This window comes from Eleutherodactylus coqui, chromosome 4, assembly GCF_035609145.1.
Source record: "Eleutherodactylus coqui strain aEleCoq1 chromosome 4, aEleCoq1.hap1, whole genome shotgun sequence".
Lineage (NCBI taxonomy): Eukaryota > Metazoa > Chordata > Amphibia > Anura > Eleutherodactylidae > Eleutherodactylus > Eleutherodactylus coqui.
The window spans coordinates 195,894,873-195,911,179 of NC_089840.1; the positions used below are offsets into that span (position 1 = coordinate 195,894,873).

Sequence of the window (16,307 nt, forward strand, 5' to 3'; positions counted from 1 at the left end):
AGATCCTGGCGGATCTGCTAGCCACTGGCAAGTGGGCGGATCCATCAAGGATGCAGATTTCAACCTGCAGCTCTCTAGGGACCAGCAGTCCCAGCTGCAGGAGGGCCTACTCCCCTTCATATCCACATTCACTGGGAAACCAGGGAGGGCCCAGTTGACAGTTCACCAGGTGAACACTGGGAGCCACCCCCCTGGTTAGGCAGTCCGCTTACCAAATTTCCCCAGAGGTGCAGGCAGATATGAAGTGGGAGAGTGAGAAGATGTTGCATCTGGGCATCATCCAGAAGTTTCAGAGAGAATAATAGTCATAGTACCAAAGGAGGCCTGGACAATCCGGTTCTGCGTGGACTACAGGAGGTTAAACACCATCATGGTGTCCAAAGCATATCAGATGTACAGCACCGATGAGCTGTTGGACAGGCTGGCTAGGGCCCAGTACATTACTATTATTATTATGGACCTGAGTCAGGGGTATTGGCAGATACCTGTGCCAAAAAAAGCCTGCCTCAGGTAGTAAACTGGACCATGGATTAGGAATGTTCCTTTGCAGCTCGAAAGACTGCTCTGCCATGTCAAAGTGGAGTGGAGGTGGGCTTCGTATGTGATCTGTGACATCCACCTACTAGACCCACTTTGAAAAGGGGAGGTGTGATATGAAGAAATTGATAGTGTGTCCCCCCAGCTGCAGCTCAGGACACTAGGAAAGTTGAGCTGACAACCTTGTATTCCCCCTATGTGACAAGGATGGGGTTTGGAAGTGATATGTAGAAATCAACCACCATCGCCCATCTAAAAAAAAGTAGAGGTGTGATAGATATCGTGATGTAGAGACTTTAGGCTGTCAGACATTTTGTGTGTGTATATAAGTGTTAATTTTTATGTCAGCCCCTTAACGTGCACTATGTGTGCAGACTGCCCTGTAATTCCATGTGACTCCACACAAAGAATGGTAACTTTTTTAATTTCTCCTGTTTATTTTAAATACTGCCGAGAGTTACCTGTATTTTCCTATGCTCCTGTGTAACAACCTTTTTTGTATATCTCTTGTACATATCTATATTGCACTGCTAGACCTTTTCTAGAATAAATCTACAATTTATCAGTTAAGCCGTGTCCATTTTAAAACGAATCATAATCCTGAAGATTGTGTTTATAATTCAGAAATCCAGGTTCCAGCTTACTGGTGATATTGTAACAAACTGGTTGTGGCAGCGTGTATTTGTGAGAGTATTGTAGAGCTCTGGATTGCGCTAGAACAGATCAGGTGGATGATTTAAGCTTTCGCTTCACATGCATGCAGAAGGTCGGGAAAGCTGGGTACAAATCAAGCTGTATTCTAACGACTCCAAGCTTGCATACATGTAATTTTAATATACTCCCCCTTTTCATAATAGCCCAGCTATTTGTTTTGAATGCATGAGTTTTTGTAAAATTATTGTAAAGTTTTCATAGTGTGTGTCAGTTTTCCAAACTTTATATATTTTTTAGGCTATAATCATTCCACTACAGAATGCAAGTTTTCGAATTCAAACAATATGATTTATAGAACAGTAATACAAATTCTTTAATATCAATCTATGTTGCATAATAGTCCTTCTAGCCCTGGAAACTGCCATAAAGGTTCAACTATTGTTTGCGGATTGTGTAACAAAGTTAATTTGAATAAATTTGCATTTTGTCTTCCTGTTTTAGCCAGGCCAAGTATACAATGTATATAAGCAGCAGTCACAAAACTTTTCCATAAAATTTATAAAAATGCTGTTTGGGAAACCAGCACACGACCAACTGAAAAAAAGCAATTCTAAAATTATATAAAAATGGAAAATCCCCAATATGTAATTTTCATAACATTGGATATACATTGTTCGACAATTCAAGGTATCGTGTCTAAATATACAAAGATAAGCTCAGCTGTTGGGAAGAAAATGGGCCACCCGTCAAACATTTCTGTCCAAGACAGAAAAACGTTGCCTAGATTTGTCAAGAATAATCAGCAAGTGTAAGTTCCATGCCGAACCAAGGACAGATTAAGGAGAAGATTTAGCAAATTTGGGATGCAACCAAGCACAAGCAAACTAAATGCCCTTTCGACTAGAAGTCATTCTATGTTAAGGGAAATCAAGAAAGTACAAGTACACTTTTTGTTGTTTTATTTTAATAGGTCTGCTTTATTAACAAATTCACAAACACTAGTTGGACTATTGTGATAGTTCCCGGTATAAATTGACTATTATGCAACGCAGGGTGATGTTAAAGAACTTGTGAAACTTTTATAGTTTGAATTACAAAACTTGAATGCTATGGAGGAATAATCATAGATATAAAAAAATGTAGTTTGGATAAACTGACGAACATGACGAAAAGTTTACAATGATTTTACGAAAACGCATGCATTAAAAACAAACGGTAGCTGGACTATTATGAGGGACTCGAATAGTAAACAGTATATAATTACCCACATACATATACATGGGTGATACAGGTGGGCATGGAGGTATACAAGTTCTGTATGGTATCCTGCGACATATTGGTCGGAATTTGCTTTAACGGAGTCTCTAGATCATGCAAACATTTTGGCTGTCAAAGTTGGCAACCCAGATGGTTTCATACATGTTCTGTTGGTGATAAATTTGACAACTGGGCAGCCGTGGAAGTGTGACAATGTTGTTGATGAATTCCTGTTACACCCTTGTGTGTGACTGAGTATTCTCCTGTTGAAGAATGCGTCTTGGAAGTTTCCATGTGAAGCAACATGTGTGGCTGCAGGATGTCCTGAACACACACATTTATATTATATATATATATGTTACACACATATCTGATCCGCACAATGTTTTCTGTATAAAAAAGGTGCATTGTATAGGTTTTTGATAATATATACATTTTTTTCTCTCCTTCTTGCTCCTTTTGCATGGCTTTCCAGTTTCTTTCTACCGAATTAAAATTCTTTTCTATTTTTCTATCTACTTATTCTGTCTTCTAGAATAGTGTATCCCCAGCAAATCTGGGGGAGAGGCTTTAAAAGGGTTTTCCAGGACTAGGCTGTTGATGACCTACACTCAAGATAAGTAATCAGTAGTTGATTGGTAGGGTTCGCCACTCTGATTTCCTAATGATCAGCTAATTAAAGAGGCTGCAGTGATCTGATGAGCTCTGCAGCTTATTCTCAGACAGTCCCAGCGTTGGATCTTCCATTCTGCACAGTGGGTCTGTATACATTTTGCAGTCAGTTTGCATATGGAAGGAACATCACAAACTGCTGCAGCCAATTACAGGCTTAAATGATACACTTTGGTACAGCAACCAATCAGGGTGGCATTACATCTGCATTGCAACCAGTTGGAGGTTCCATTGCAAATCCGGCATAAAATAGCGGAAGAAAAAGAGCTGCACGCAGAGCTTTTTCTTCATGTTAGTTGCCGGGCAGCTGAAAGAAAAGAGAATGGGCCCAGTTATAGGTAAAGGGGCCTGTTCCGTCATAAGATGGAGCTGTCTAGCCAGGAAATTCCCCCTTTCTGCTCCCCGAATGGAATAGGAAAACTAAACCCTCGACGCAGAAACCTTAAATAGGTTTCATTTTGTTACCTCAGTCAGAAAAATAATATCTCAATTATGAAAGACTGCCATCCTAGTGTCTTAAAAGCTGTTCTGTTAGAACATTAGAGCAGAAAGCTTTGTCAGGGGGACACAAACAGAAGCTCTTTTCACATCAACAGGTGTCTTCTTGAGTACAGTAGGAAAATGCATGTAGTAAACCATTAAGACAAGAATAAAAAACGGTTTAAATGTTATTTTATTAAATACCTTCTGTCCAAGGTTTCAATGTAACAAAGCTATGAAGATCTACCAACATTCAGAACAAACAAACACAGGGTAATTGTTTTATTTTTCTATAATCATGCAAAGATTCTGCATCAAATGCCTTTCAAAGTCCTGTTTAAAACGTGATATTTATAATATATATTATATATATGCTTACATTAGCCCCATAAGATAACAGTAACAATGCTAGAAGTGTATTGGTTTGTCAAATAGTGACCATACCAAAGCTTAGGTTTTTATTAACTTAGAAAGACATTTCTTTTTTTTTTTCCCCAAAGACAGTGCAAAAAAATAAAATAAAAAGGAAAAATAAGAAAAATTATAAAGGTTTTATTTTAGAAAGATGCATTAAATACAGAGCCATTCTCGTATTATTAATCAGGTAAACAGACAGTGAAGGAGCAGACCTAAAGTAGACATGCATAACTTCTCTTAATTTAACTGCATATATTTTATTTTCTGTTTGGTTTTTCCCTTTTGTATTAACTGTTAAAAAGCTGAAAGCTTTTTCCTAATGTGTTAACATTAGAGCTGTTGGAAAAAAAAAATCCATTCTCCCAAAAACCATGAAAAAGCCCTTCCCTTCCCAACCCATCCCCCTCCCGTGTGCTCTTATATTTTCACACAAGCATTTCAAACGATTTAGGTCATACCTTCTCATCATCATCATCAATAATCTGATTTGATGACATAACCACGTAACAGATTGTTGCTTTCTAATACACCTCACACTGGTCATCTCAGGAATTCTGGAGAACATGCTTAGCCCATGTGCAAATTTCCACAAATACATTTTCTTCATCAAGTCCAACATACGGTACTATTTAATGTATTATGAGTGGGGTTGACATACCATTACATGCACCTATCGAAACAGCTAGAGTTCAAATTGTGCAAAAATGGCAAGTTATCGACAACTTCCTTCCCACCCAAGGAACTTCTGAGCAGTCTGCCGTTTTTATTTATTTAGTTAAGGCGACCAATCCTAATCAAAACCGTGATTCTTTTAATATATATATATTTTTTTAAATCTACATTAGTTTATATTAACAATCAGGTGGATTGTCAGAGATTAGACTCATTTCAGAAAAAACAACTTATTTGTGCATTTTGTATTATTCTATATATTCTCCTGATATGCAATTTCATCTAGATGACATATCGGATTGTTAGCGCTACTAGTGAGGATAAATGAAACAATGCTTCCAAGAGAAGATACTCCAAAGTATGGATTTGTGAAGTGCACAACATTGGATCTAGATGATATTTTTGCAGAACAAGGAGAAAGCACTTTTAGGACACGGGTTTATGAGGGAAAAGCAGAGGGTTTTTACAAAGAGATGGAAATCTTAAAGGTTTTTCCTAAAAAATGAAAAAGTTTAAAACAGACACTGTTCACCTGCTTGCAAGAAGATGAGGGACCACCAGACCACACAGTTTAGAAGGTGCAGGCAAGCATAAAAAGACATGCATACATCTCTACGCATCCAAGTTCAGTGTATTGGATCACTCATGACAGATCACTCATGATGTACAAGCAGATCATTTCAAAATCTGCTGCTATAGTACACAAAGCTTTATCACTGTGAAAATATATCACCCTCCCCGCCCCTTTTACATACATACCATTAGGGGAGTGGTTTAAATCATAAACTCCTCCCAAAACATGGCAGTTTCTATTTTTATGTCTATGTACTCCAAAAAAGTTCAGACTAAATTAATTATATTAACATAGCTGTAATGCAATGTTCCTTCTGCAGGATGTACATTATATCACTATTTTTTTTTTATACCTTACTATTTGTATAAGATAACTCCCTACCTATTCCCTTATTAACATAGACTCTTTTCTGTTCTTAGGAGCCAGCGGGTGGATGAAAATTTCTCCGGCTCAATGCTACATAGGAGACAAAAGAACAGGTCAGCCATCGGTACGTGGAAGGTTCCAAGAGTTATAATTAATAAAAAAAAAATGACAAAAATCAACATCTCCTCTTGTGGCTCTATAGTATGAATCATTGCAGGTCAATACATAAGAGACGAAGACCGTACCAGTCTTCATCTGACCCCAAACTCTGCCCTGACATGATACAATTCAGCAACTCCTGCAACGAACAGGTCTAGTTGATTATCTCTTACATGATGCAATTTGACTTCCTTTCCTAATTTCCTCATATGACACTGCCCGAGGTGGCTGTCTACCTCATTTTCTCACCATCTAAAAGCAGCCACATACTCCTCAGCCTGGTTTTTAACAAACAATATATATATATACTTTTTATGTTAGTTTTTGCTCATTTTGAAACTTTAAAAACACCTCCGTACAGCAGGAACAGACACGATGGATCCATGAAATACAACAATTAGCCAGCAGCTGCTTCAGCCTCAGAATGCATGCAGGGTTTTCGTGCATTTTTGGCTACTGCCGGCATCAATATTTTTATTTTTTTGAAATTTTTACTTTTTATCTTTTTTAAAACTTCCGAACGAACAGGACTGTTGCCGTCGTTTGGGCGATCCTCACTCGTTCGCTAGAAAGAGGTTCTTCCAGTGGAGAGGCTGTAAAAATAAGAAACAAAAGGATCTGTTAGGAAATCTGGTGGTGCAGTAATGGAAGAGGAGGAACTCAGAAAGCTACGGCTATACCGGTCAGTTTATGTATAAAAAGGTATTTATGGCCGTTACCAAATCACCAAGTATAAAACAATACTCAATTCATATGTAGAACAACACGTCGTATTTAGTATGAATTTCATATGTATGGAACTCCGCCACATATTTCTAGCAAATAGGTCTGGTCTATGACACAGCTTAAAGAAGCTTTGTATTAAAACAAAATCCTATCCCCCAACTGTGCTCTGCCTAAAATAACAAACAAGTGTATACTTCCCTCTCCTGGTACCCCGAGATGCCGCTAAGAGCTGGCACGGTCATTGGCAGTGACTTCCGGATAGATGGGCTGAGAAGAAGCACGTGACTGCTACAGCCAATCAAAGGCCGCAGGGTCACATCCCTAAACTCCTGGCATCACGGCGCCCAGGATATGAGCGCTGAAGCCATAATGCATAAACGGTGATGATGGGGCCTCTGATTGGCTTCAGTGGTCACTTATTTCCACCTTGTCCGTTTACCCAGAAGTCACCCCAGATACCAGTATAGGATATCAGCTGCAGCCTGGGGCCCCAGGAGAGGCGAGTATAACCTTGTTTGTTATTTTAGGCAGAGCCTAGCTGGGAGACAGGGTTTTGTTTTAATGAAACACAATATACTGCAATACTGAAGTATTGCAAAAGATTGTATAAGTGATTGATTTTAATGACAGCTGCACCTGCAATTACAAGCGACGGCCACTACATGGGTTGGAGCAGCAGTTTCTCCTCGGTACCCCTGTGTGTAGCGGGGCTGACAGCAGGTCCCCGATCTGCAGGGATCCTGAGAACTGTACCACAGTTGATCAATTGAGGATAGGTCATCAATAGTATTTGCCTAGAAAGCCCCATTTAATAAAAAGTAATGAAAAAGTCCTATGTACCCCAAAATTGTGCCAATAGAAATTACCACTTATTTCGCAAAGAACCTTCACACAAGCATTAAAAATACAACTGGTACTGCAAAAAAACAAGCTCTCATATGGAGAAATTCAAAAGTTTTGCCTCTTGGAATGCAGGGACTAAAAACAAAAATAAATTAATAAATCTCTGGTCCTAAGGTCACAGAAAACCTCTTTAACCTCTTAACGCTACAGGACATACAGTTATTTCCTGCAGGTTTGGGGTTTGTATGGAGAGAGATCGCGGGTGGGTCTCGGTCCATACAACATGGGTACAGGCTGTTTCTTACAGCCGGCACCCGCCTGCAACAACATCGATAAAAAACTATGGGGCGTCCATCTTTCCTGAGCTAAACTTACGAGGAGATGCGGATAAGTATTAAGCCTTACCCAGAAAAAATTGAGCTAGAAAGCTGTAAATTGTAGGGTGTACTTCTCTACATTCAATGATGCAAAAATCAACTACCTATGATTTTAACTTATCTTTTTTTCAGTCCAAAGTGAACATGGCGGCATCTCCAAAGACGTTCAGTGAGGAAGAGCAAAGGACCATAATCAAGTTCCTTTTTCTCCAAAGGAAGGGTGCAAAGCAGATCCATGATGAAATGTCACAAACTTGGGTGACCGTGGCGCTTCATACATGACAGTTAGATATTGGGCTGTAAATTTTTTAAATGGCCATTTTGGTGTTGAAAGTGAAACACCCAATGGAAGACCTGTCTGTCTCCTTGCCTGCAAATGTGAAAGCCATCCATGATATGATCATGGAGGACCACCGAATATCAGCCAAAAGTATTGTTACATATCTGGGGGTATCACGTGAGAGAGTTGGTGCCATTATCCACAACGACTTGGGAATGAGAAAGCTTACAGCCAAGTGGATCCCAAACTTTTGACAACCGAACAAAAGAGGAGACATGTGGAGACATTGGTGGCCGTTTTGGAGTATTTTGCAAGAAGGGAGTCAGATTTTCTGGATAAACTGGTAACTGGTGATGACACATGGATCTACTGTTATGATCCAGAGACAAAAGAAACAATCTAAGGAATGGAGGCACAGAGGTTCCCCCAGGCCAAAGCAGTTCTGTGTGCAAAGCTCAGTGCAGAAGCAAGTGGCAACCATTTTTGGGGATAAGAAGGGAGTTCTGCTCGTTGACTACCTACCAAAAGGTTCAACCATCAATGCAACATATTACTGTTCGTTATTGACAAAGCTGAGGCAAAATATTAAGGAAAAATGTTGAGGAAAGCTCTCCAAAGGTGTCATCCTGTTGCGCGACAATGCTCGATTACACACTGCTGGTGCCAGTATTGCAAAAATGATTTTTTTAGGCTTTCAACTGATGCCTCATCCGCCCGACCTGGCTCTGTCTGACTACCATCTGTTCCCCAATCTCAAAATACACCTAAAGGAAGTGTTTTGAAGGAAACTAATGCTACAAATTAGTGGTTTTATCAGCAGTCGGAAGAATTCTATTTGAAGGGACCTAAAAAGTTGCAGGAGAGATGTTGCAAGTGCAATCTTGAGGGAATATGTAAAATAGTGTGGCAGTTTCAGCTTTCTAACTCAATTTTTTCTAGGTAAGGCTCAATACTTATTGGCACGTCCTCATAACAGCATTTAGAAAAGAGATCCTTTACGGCTGCTTCATGGGCCATTCATACAACGGAGCAGACCCACTGACTTGTATGAAAGACTGCTCTAGACATGCCCTGTGATCTGCGGGGGTTATTTTGCAGGGAAGGGGTGTAGATAGCCCCAGCTTATACCTATTGTGAATGATGGATCCTGTGTTATCTACAAAACAGGTGTTACCAATCCGTGTAATCCTGCCTGGGATGACAGTTGAAAAGCTTTCTCTACAGATAATATGAGGCTCTGTTGGCAATTTTAAAAATATAGATTATGACCGAAAATAAAATAAAATAAAAATTCTCAAAAAATGTTTTAAGACAAACATGGGATTTAGATAACAGGTCATTTTCTGATCACACATTCCCTTTAATGTTTTTTTTTTGGAGTAGAAGAAGCGCTGATGGCATATACTGATACCTGCAAAGTCAATTTATGAGGCTACTCAGTAAAGCCATGAAATTTAAAAGAGGTTGTCTATCAGAAAAACAGACCTCATCTTATTCTAGAAATAGCATTAGATTGAATGAAGTTGAGCTGCAATACCACACACAGCCTTATGGATAAGGGTGGCACTTTGTTTAGAAAAAAAACAGCCATGTTTTTCTAACCCTGGACAACCCCTTTAAATGAGGGCTGTACTCAAAATCAGCTAAAATTAAAGGGATCAGATCAGAAATGGACAACGCATCTCAGTTTATCTGTTTATATTTCGGGCTGCGATTCACATGAGGCAAAATATTAAAATCAACAGAGGGTATCTTGACATCATCTGTCCATGTACTCCTTGTTGATGCAAGCTTTCCAAATGTTATTACTGCTCCCTACCTGTGTTAGTTCCTCACTGGAGGGGGGCAGCTGGGGCCCCAGAGCAATGATAGTGGACATTCAACCACTTGCCATCCCTGCGGTACCAGACTCGAGTTTCTTCTGACTGTGTGGTACGAGGTCGTCCCTGGGCATCAATGTACTGTGTGAGTCGAATATAGGCAATGCAAGCCGCATCTTCCCCAATCACATGCACGTGTGGATTCAAGATGGTAGTATGAATTGGCTTTGTATTCTTTGACAACACTGAATAAAAGAGAACATAAATTTAAGTATCATGACACACACATATAGATTATATAACATTAGTGGTGGTCCAGTACAAAGACTATCATTGTGATCTTCTGTTATGTATTTTTGGCATGTCAGAAAATTGTTTTGCATGGATTTCCTATTTCGGCCCAGGAAAATAGCAGGTTGTTTTTAAATAAGTTGTGGTTTTAATGATAGCCAGTGTATTAACTAGCTAAACTGCATATACTTTATTTACCCAAAATTTATTTTTATGCTGAAAGATTGCTCTAAAAGTGCTGGCCACTAGGAGTCTGCATTTCTCCTAGCTTGCTATCCACTGTCTGCTCTCTGTAGGAGATCTAACTACATTAGAACATGGACGTAGGAGGGGAATGGGTCATGGTGCTCATTAAAATATATAGACCAGAATATAAAGTTCTCTATGTAGTCTATAGAACACAGCTACAGAAATCCCGCTGTACACTGTACTGCATGATGATTTTATGCTTATCTGTTACATTCAGAGACCAGAATCTACAGTTCTCTGTGTACAGTCTATAGAACACAGCACAGCAGCAGGCTCTTCCCACCAGTTCTAAGAGAACAGAGAATCAGATGTACATCCCTGCAGAAAAATACAGGATCCAAGTCATATAATGGCCAGAAATAGTGTAATTGCTCATGTACACACACGGCACCTTGATCTGAAAAGTCCTCTTAAAAGTTAGGAAAGCTTTAAGTAATGACAAAGGAAATATAAAAAATCTCTGTGAGGTAATAACTCTTGACATGCAGAAGATGCAAAGTAGGCTACAAGCTAAAATTACTCTGTGGACTACAAGATGAATTGCGGGGCTCAGGAGCAAGGTGGTCCCTAATCTTTACAACCAGACCGGAAGATCCTGACTAGGCAGAGAGGATGAGTATGCATGTGCCTTCTCTATAATATGGCTCTGCGGTCGGAAACATTTGATTTCCGTTTAGTACAAGCCAGTGCAGCATGAGGTTACAGACTACCTTAATACATTTTCAAAGCAAAAAAAAGTGTAAATGTTTATTTGCCACGTTAAGGGGGTCTTCTGAGCTTATTAAATAAACTGAAAAAGTACCTAAACCTGTCCGAATGCTCACCAGATGTTGCTATCATACAGTATCTCAGAAATTATTATTTTTTCATTATCTTGCCCAACTCTACATAGCATCATTTTTATACTGGCGGGGATTGCTATGGTTGGGAATACCAATGTGAAGGACTAGAGTTTCCATGATTACTCTCATCTGTGTGCATGCTCCTCTATTACAAAATGTAAAGCAGTGTGGTAATTACTCACTGGCTTCCCATTACACAGACCTGACACTGTATACTGTGCTGCCCTGCATGTGAAACATGATCTCGCCTGATACAATCAGCAGTGGAGATTAAAGGCATGTGATGTGTTCTGTACTACAGGGAGGTCGGGATAAAGATAATCGCATGTTTAGTGTGCAGGACAAAAGAAAACATATTGATACAGTGTTAGCCAGTAGAACATAATGTTATTGCTCTCAATAACGCCGTATTTACATGGCTGAGAAAACAGCGCACGTCCTGTGCATCTATACGATGCAAAAACGTGCGAGATTTATTAACCCATTGTTTCCAATGGGTTCATTTACACAGGCGTTTTTCCTCTCACACCAATCGTGCGATACGGAAAAACTGAATAAGGTTCTATTTTTGTGCGATTCACATGTAAAAATACAACTTGTAGCGTGTGGTGTTTTGCACAGCTCACGGACGGGGTGTCTGTGTGTTGTGCAACGCGAGGTGTGCTTGACATCCTAAGAGAAATAAAATCTTGTAAATATGACACCTTTTATTGGCTAACAAAGAGAAATTATGTTACAAGCAGCTTTTTGAGGCTACTTGGGCATCTTCATTATGCTGCTATAACAAAAGATATCTGAAGAAATACACACATTATATATACACACACAAAAGGGCAGAGACATGGTATAATTAATTTGTATTTAAAATATAAACAATAGGATAGGATAAGCTTTGAGGGTAAATCCTTAATTAGTCCACAGATTAGAGTGTGAGAGTTTTATGGTAGGTTTAGAGACCTGAAGCCCCAATCTATCCCTACACAAGATACCCCACCATAAATCCTTCAGAGACATGTAATCCTGTGTTCAATGTATCAAGCATTCTTATACATTTGTATTCACAGACCTTTCTGTCTCTTATTAAACAACCCTCATATCTTCTATGTTGTGTCCATGGCTACAAAATGTTCAGCCACAGGTAATTTGGTCTTTCCTTTTGCAATTGTGTGGTGATGAGACCTCATCCTTGTTATAAGTTTTTGTCCTGTTTCTCCAAAATAAAGAAGCCCAATGGGACATTTAGTGTACAGAATCAGGTACACAACATTGATCCAATGAAGAGGCCTAAGTGGCCTCAAAAGCTTGCCGTTACATAATTTCTTTTTGTTAGACATTAAAGTTATGTCTACAAGATTATTTTGTTTCTCTTACTGAGAGCAATAACATTTAATGTGCAGGACGTCACACAAGCAGGAGATAAATATCAGGTGCATGGACCTCTGACTGTGGCCTCATATCTACAGCTGGGTCCGATTCCGACTGCGAAATCTTGCAGCGGATTCAGACTCTGTGCCCCCCAGAGACCCATACTTACCTGTCTGGATCCGCCGTGAGCGTCTCGGCTGGCGAGCATGCACAGTGCAGCGCATGAAGCGGATTTCCACGATACTTCTGCAGTGCTCACAGCGGAAGTATCGCAGGACAGCCAGCTTCCATTGAGTGCAACAGAAGGCATCCATGCGATTTTCCGCACAGAATAGAACATGCTGCGATTCTCTCCCGCAAACGGAAAATTGCAGTTGATTTGCGCACATGGGCAGGGGAGAATCTTTTAACTCAGCATGTCTATGGATGGACATTGCTGCAGAATTTGCGACGGCCGTCTGGCCGTGAATTCTGTAGCAAAAATCCGTCGGTGGGCATTCGGCCTACAAGTGAAATGGACTGGCTTACGGAGGTATTTCTTAGCAAATTGCTGATACAGCACTTCACTAGCCTTGATTATTGAAAAGCTGTAGTAATACAATACTACATCTTATAGTACCAACAAGGCTGCAAAGGACCATAATGGATTCTATCGCAGTACCATTAACCCTTTCCAATCCAATGTAGGGCCTGCCCCGACCCCGACATCATAATTTCCCTCCACAGCTCCGATGTCGGGGCAGGCCCGACACTGCAGTGCAGAAGTTCATCTGCACCCGATCAGACACATCGGGTGCAGATACACTTCTGCACTGGTCCTCATCGAGGACCCCCGAGGAGAAAGCAGAAAGGGTTTTCAACCCTTCCTGCCTTCTCCTTTACACATTACATAGCGCTCAATTAGCACTATGTAATGCAGGAGATTCCGGACGGCGATCATGTGACCGCCGATGTCACCTGACCTCCAGCGGTCACATGAACGCCGAGACGGGAGCCTGCACCGTGGGGGGGGGGTGCTTACCTGTCCGGCGTCTTCCGCATTCTCCCTTCTGTCTCCCGTATCGGCGATCATGTGACCGCTGGGTGCCACCTGACCCCAGCGGTCACATGATCGCCGAGTCAGGAGGCAGAGGGAGAATGCAGAAGACGCCGGACAGGTAAGCAGGCCCCCCCAGGGTGTAGTGAGCACCTGCACCCTCCTGAACTCTGTCAGTTCAGGAGGGTGCAGGGAAATGTATTTTTTCTCATCCATTCTCACTAGCTCCAATTTATTTAGAGCTGGGGAGAATGAATGAGAAAAAATAATTTGATTGGAAAGGGTTAATAGGTAAATCTCATAATTATGAACTCATATTACTGTGTAGAAAACATGTAATATACAATACTCACAGTTGTCAAAATAAAATTTATGGAAGTCCATGCCCTCCACAAGGTTGCCTAAAGCTTCAGGTTCAAACGATGTCAAGCCGGGGTCACAGATCTTCCTTTAATGGAAAATATGACGTTAGTAAGATTAGCTACAATCAACTGTAAGAGTTATTACGGTGAACTAGAATTACCCCAGAGCACCAACAGCTCAGTCACAGAAACCCAAAGGCCAGGAGCTGTCTTTAGTGGAAAAAAAACCAAAAAAAAAACCCCCTGAGCTGTGATATCCTCTATCATAACTGTGTGATCATCATCAGTAGAGGTATTTCAGGATAGAAGTGTCAATATCCCCCTGTGGCAGTTTCTATGGTAGGGAACATGTAATAGCATCATACGGAACTGAGAATTTGACTGGTTAATGTATATATAACCCCAAGCATATCTGAACTACCCAGAATGGAAATCACATGACTATCAGAGGAAAAAAGAGCCTTGGAGCTCCATACAAAAAGAAACAACTAATCAATGTAACAACAGCTCACTTATATATACTAGGAGGATAGCTACATAATGAATTTAAAAAAAATAAATAAATAAAAAAAATAAAAATAAAAAAAAAATCACCAGAGTGGCCCTATAAGGAAAGCTAAAACTCCCAGCATGCTCTGAAGGTGTGCAGTTGTCAAGGGGGATGGAAGTTGTAGTTTCCAAAAAAGAATCAACAGAGGTACCAAAGTTGACTACACCAAGGATAAGAGGCATGGAGCTGTGTGTGATATATTCTCCACAGTAACTGCGGAAACCCCGGGTAAGAAGCAAGAGCAGCCCCTCCATAACAGGCCACATACCTTTCCAGCCCACTAAAGAGGCTCTCCTCCCTGCCTTATGTCCTTCTCGAGTGCCATAAACCACCTCTTACATGCACTCCAGAGAAGGTGCACCCCTTCTTATCCACCTGCCCCTGTAGCCCCTTCACTTTTGCTGCTGCCCTCCAGCATGAACACAACAGATTAGCACTTTAATTGCTGTAATGCCCTCCTTCCATTGGATTCTGGAGCAGCAGAAACATGTACCGTTGAAAAAAATGTGTCATAGTTCACCTTTTGAGGTTTTTATGAATACTTCCTACCTCAATGTCTACTGGCAGCTGTAAAGTACAGGAAAAAATAAAGATTTGGTCTGATTTTAACGATTATGACTGGGCCAATGCAGGGATATTCTCATTTTTATGTACTCAAATATGCGGCAACACTTTGATAGACTGTCTCAACATGGTTTGCAAAGTTTGGAATATAAAGACTTGACAGAACTCTATAGTGTTCAGACCTCAACCCCAATGAACACTTTTGAAATGAAGTGCAATGTTTACGGAGTAGAAATTGACTCACGTGTAGGCATCAAAGTCCCCATTATTGATAGCCTCAATCAGTTGCTCTGTAATCTTGATAATCTCCTGTTTCCGCACTGTAGGGGAGACAAGACAGACTGAGTTCTGACAGCGATCATGCAAATTTTAATCTACAGATGATAGATCTGAAAAGATCACTTGATCCTAACAACAGAAATTAGAAAGGAGAGCTACTGAATCCATGCAGTAAATCCAAAGCTGGGTGAAGAAGATAGAGTCCCAACTGCAAACAATTTTTTTAAAGGGGTTGTCCAGTTGTAAACTACTGATAGCCTATCTGTAGGCTATTAGTAGTAGATCAGCAGAGGTTTGCCATCTGGGACTCCTGCAGATCAGCTGTTTGCTGAATTGATTTCAACAGGAAGCAGACAGCTCAGCTCCCTCTGCAGTGACCAGCCCTGGTATTGCAGGCACAGTTTACATTCAGTTCAATGAGCACTTTGCCTGCAATACAAAGCCTGGCCACCGCAATGAGAATAGAGCTGTCTGCTTCCTGCTAAAATCAGCTCAGAGCTTAAGCACACTGACCCAGCAAACAACTGATCAGCTGGTATCCCAAACCAATCTACTGTTGACAACCTATCCTGAGGATAAGACATCAATAGTTTACAACTAGAAAACCCCTTTAATATTTAAACCCTTTTATTATACTTGTACATAAATATGTACAACCTTCAAAAACAATAATCTCCTTACACATCACATCTCTATTATATATGGTTAAATATAATGGTTTGTGAATGCAATATGCTCAACCAATCCTTACGTTTTGGCTTTCTGCTGATAATACCAATAGTATAAAATAGGAAATTTGGAAAAGTGGAAGAAAACACAAATAAGGTGCAACTATTTTAGGGATAATTGATATGAGTAGTGTACAAGCATTTGCAGAGATGTATTTTTGGCATTGGGTTTTGATCTTTTATTCCATATGAAGTAGATTGCTTTCT

The 16,307-nt window shown here is 40.3% G+C and overlaps 1 protein-coding gene across 7 annotated transcripts in view; it reads right to left on the bottom strand.

Moving 5' to 3' along the window:
- Window positions 1–3,775: 3,775 nt before the first annotated feature.
- Window positions 3,776–16,307, bottom strand: part of CAMK2G (calcium/calmodulin dependent protein kinase II gamma) — a 287,378-nt gene continuing 274,846 nt past the window's right edge. For all 7 annotated transcript variants that reach the window (XM_066600521.1, XM_066600518.1, XM_066600516.1 and 4 more), the window contains 4 exons: window positions 15,338–15,413; window positions 13,971–14,065; window positions 9,834–10,079; window positions 3,776–6,381 (listed from right to left, as the gene is read on the bottom strand). In XM_066600521.1, the coding sequence (XP_066456618.1) occupies window positions 9,847–10,079; window positions 13,971–14,065; window positions 15,338–15,413 (404 nt within the window). In that variant the 3' untranslated portion in view covers window positions 3,776–6,381; window positions 9,834–9,846. The remainder of the gene's footprint in view (window positions 6,382–9,833; window positions 10,080–13,970; window positions 14,066–15,337; window positions 15,414–16,307) is intronic.